This window comes from Nestor notabilis, unplaced genomic scaffold, assembly GCF_000696875.1.
Source record: "Nestor notabilis isolate BGI_N333 unplaced genomic scaffold, ASM69687v1 scaffold13390, whole genome shotgun sequence".
Taxonomy (NCBI): Eukaryota; Metazoa; Chordata; class Aves; order Psittaciformes; family Psittacidae; genus Nestor; species Nestor notabilis.
This window is the reverse complement of record NW_009910738.1, coordinates 1-3282: the sequence shown is the minus strand read 5'-3', so window position 1 is coordinate 3282 and position 3282 is coordinate 1. Positions and strand designations below refer to the sequence as shown.

The 3282-nt window shown below is 60.0% G+C and overlaps 1 protein-coding gene across 1 annotated transcript; it reads left to right on the top strand.

Moving 5' to 3' along the window:
• Positions 1–929: 929 nt before the first annotated feature.
• Positions 930–2874, top strand: YKT6 (YKT6 v-SNARE homolog (S. cerevisiae); the record flags this gene model as incomplete). The annotated part of the gene is made up of 5 exons (XM_010011481.1): positions 930–1031; positions 1596–1696; positions 2250–2354; positions 2427–2492; positions 2773–2874. Coding segments are annotated over exons 1-5 (444 nt in total), but the record flags the coding sequence as incomplete, so codon positions are not given.
• Positions 2875–3282: the final 408 nt, after the last annotated feature.

The window sequence follows — 3282 nt, the reverse complement described above, 5'->3', positions numbered from 1 at the left end:
CCCATCCTTGGGCTTGTGCTCACGCTCGGGGGGGGCACCCAGCGCACGGTGGGGGTTCTGGGCTCAAGCACACACTGAAGCCGGCTCATGGGGAGCTTCTCCTCACCCAACACCCCCAAGTCCTTCTCCTCAGGGCTGCTTCATCCAGTCTCCCCCAGCCTGTGTCTGGTGCAATGCTTGTGAATGATCTGCAAGGGAATGAAGTTTCCAGGGGCCGATTCCTCCAGGAATACTGTGCAATACTGGAATTGTGGCAGCAGGGGCTGTGGCTGCAGCAGGTTCCCCTGGTCTGGGAGATGGGTTGTTCCTCCAGCTTTGGCAGGAGCAGGTCTGTGTAATCTTTGGGCTGTTTTTCTCTCTGCAGTGCTGGGAAAGCGACAGTTCAGTGTCCCGGTGGAACCAGTGTCTTATTCCATAGCATCCAGCCTGGGATTAATGCATTCCCCCACTAAGGAACATGTAATCTGGGAGAGGCAGATCCCCGTGGGGGGGTTACAGTGAGGGAACGGTGGGGTCTGTGGCTGTTGATGTTTCCTTGGCATCACAGGAGGCTCCGGAGCAGGGGGTGTTGGAGCAAACTTGGCTTTGGCTCAAAGCGTGGGGAGCTGAGGTGTGTTTGTGGGTGAGACTCAGGCAGGAGAAGGGATTGGAGTGCTCCTGCAGCCCCTCACTGCGAGCAGGGCGCAGCCTCTCCCCTGCTTTCGGGCACATCTGTGGCTCAGAGGTGGGTTAGTATCTGCTAAATCCCCAAACCCAGGTTCAGCCCCCGCACCGGCCACGGGAGCTGCAGGCGGCAGCCGAGGTCTTTGGGTGGTGGCTGCAGCTCTCAATGGACACAGGCTCTGGCCTCTTGCCCATGGAACACCTGCGGCTCAGCCGCATCCCCAGACGGGTTGTGGTGGGGATGGGGCCACGTGGGACAGCCCCTGTCCTGCTTTGTGCTTCCAGCGTGCAGGAATTCATGACCTTCCCGAGCCAGCTGATCGTGGAGCGCTCGGAGCTGGGCAGCAGAGCCTCTGTCAAGGAGCAAGGTGAGAGTAACACGGGGCCCCGCGGCCGCACGTGCTTCCTTCCTCCTCTGCTTATGGTGAGAAATGAGGCCTCAGAGGGCGCCCGGGTGAGTGGCACTGAAGGGCTGAGGTTGTTGAGCTCTTGAGAGGAGCAGGGACCTGCCCCACCGCCAGCCCTGGAGCCATCCCTCAGCCCTGCACAGCCTCCTCCTGCCCTTGAGCTCTGCCGTGCGAGTCCTGGCTCCGTACCCCAACCTCTGGGACGCGCAGGGTGCGGCCTGAAGTCCTGTAATGACACTCCAGGTGGTGACATGTCATTGTTGGTTAAAACCAGGCTGAGTGCTTCCCCTCTGCTCTTTGTTCAGCCCTGGCAGGACCTGCTGCGCTGGGCGGTCGGTGCCGTGTCCTGCCCTCTGTGGCCAGGCTGCTGTAACCTCCCCAGGCACCGTTTGGGGCTGATTTGGAGCCTCCTTTGAGCCCTTTCTGCTCTTCTAATGAAATGCAGTCACTGGTGAAACCTCTCAGAGCAATGGGGGGGTGCTGGGGGTGCCTCTGGACCTTCTCTGATGCGAGTTCTGTGCCCAGAGTACCTGTGCCACGTGTACGTCCGGAACGACGGGCTGGCTGGGGTGGTGATTGCAGATAACGAGTATCCCCAGCGGGTTTGCTTCACCCTGCTGGACAAGGTGAGTGTTGGGCTGATGGGGCTGTGCCAGGGAGCTCCCTCCTCAACCAACCCACTCATCAGTGGGGGGGTGGCAGAGCTGGGTCGAGCCCGAAGCCTCCCGAGCTGTAGCACAACATGGCTTTGACCACCAGGACTCAGCCCCTCATGAACACCCCGTCTTCCCTGTCTGCTTTGGGGTTTACATGGGACCAAAGCGCGGTGGTTGGTGTGTGGCAGGGTGCAGGGGGGGCAGCCACCCGTCCCTGGGCACTGCTCTGTTTGCTGGGGAACTCGAGTTCTGTCTTGTTCAAAAGGGAACAAGGAGGAGAAAAATCCTAGATCACAGATTGGTTTGGGTTGGAAAGGACCTTAAGATCATCCACTTCCATCCCCGTGCCACAGGCAGGGGTGCCTTATCCTAGACCAGGTCACTCAAGGCTCTGTCCAGCACTGCCAGGGATGGAGCATTCAGCACATCTGGGCAGCCTGCCCAGGGCCTCAGCACCCTCACAGGGAAGAACTTCTTCCTTATATCTGAGGTCTGGTGGTGACCCCGTGTCCTTGTGCCGCAGGTGCTGGACGAGTTCTCCAGGCAGGTCAGCAGAGCAGACTGGGCCTCGGGATCCCCGGCGACTATCAGCTACGCGGCCCTGGATGGGTACCTCAGCAAGTACCAGGTACAGCCCGCGTGGGACAGGGAGGTGGAGCCACCACAGGGGGTGCTGATGTCCCTGTTGTTTCTCTCCCAGAACCCCCGTGATGCCGACCCGATGACCAAAGTGCAGGCGGAGCTGGATGAGACCAAGATCATCCTGGTGAGGAGAGCCCCCAGGCCACGGTCCCGTCCCACCTTCTCCCTTCTCCAGAGCTACTCCTGTGGGTGCTTCCTGTCCCCTTTCCTCCTTTCCCTTCCTTTCCCAGCTGTCCCAGTGCAAGCACCGGGGCACTGACCCTTCTCCCTTCCCATCTTTATTGGGGCTGGGATTGCTCCTTCCTTCTGTGGCTCATCCTGGGATGCAGCAGCACCCGTGTCCGCTCGGTGCGGGTCAGGCCCAGGGTGCTGGTGCTGCAGGTTAACACTGGTTTCTTTGGCAGCACAACACCATGGAGTCACTGCTGGAGCGAGGAGAGAAGCTGGATGACCTGGTCTCCAAATCAGAGGTGCTGGGGGCACAGTCCAAAGCCTTCTACAAAACTGTAAGTGCAGGTTGTGACCCTGGCCCTGAGGCACCAGTGATGGGCTGGGGCTGGGGAGGGGTGGGATAAATCCCTGGGAAAGAGGATGTGTAAAAGAAAGGGCTGGATGCTGCACGCAGAGAGCTCAGTGTCCAGCTGGAGACCAGTGATGAGTGGTGTCCCTCAGGGGTCAGTGCTGGCAGTGATCCTGCTCAACACCTTGGTTGGTGACACGAACACTGGGCTTGATGCTCCCTCAGCAAGTGTGTGCTGACACTGAGCTCTGCGGTGTAGGGGACACGCTGGAGGGAAGGGATGGGATCCAGAGGGACCTGGACACTCTGAGAGGTGCCCAGTGCCAAGCTCATGGAGCTCAACAAGGCCAAGGCAAGGTCCTGCCTTGGTCGGGGCAATCCCAGGCACAGCTAC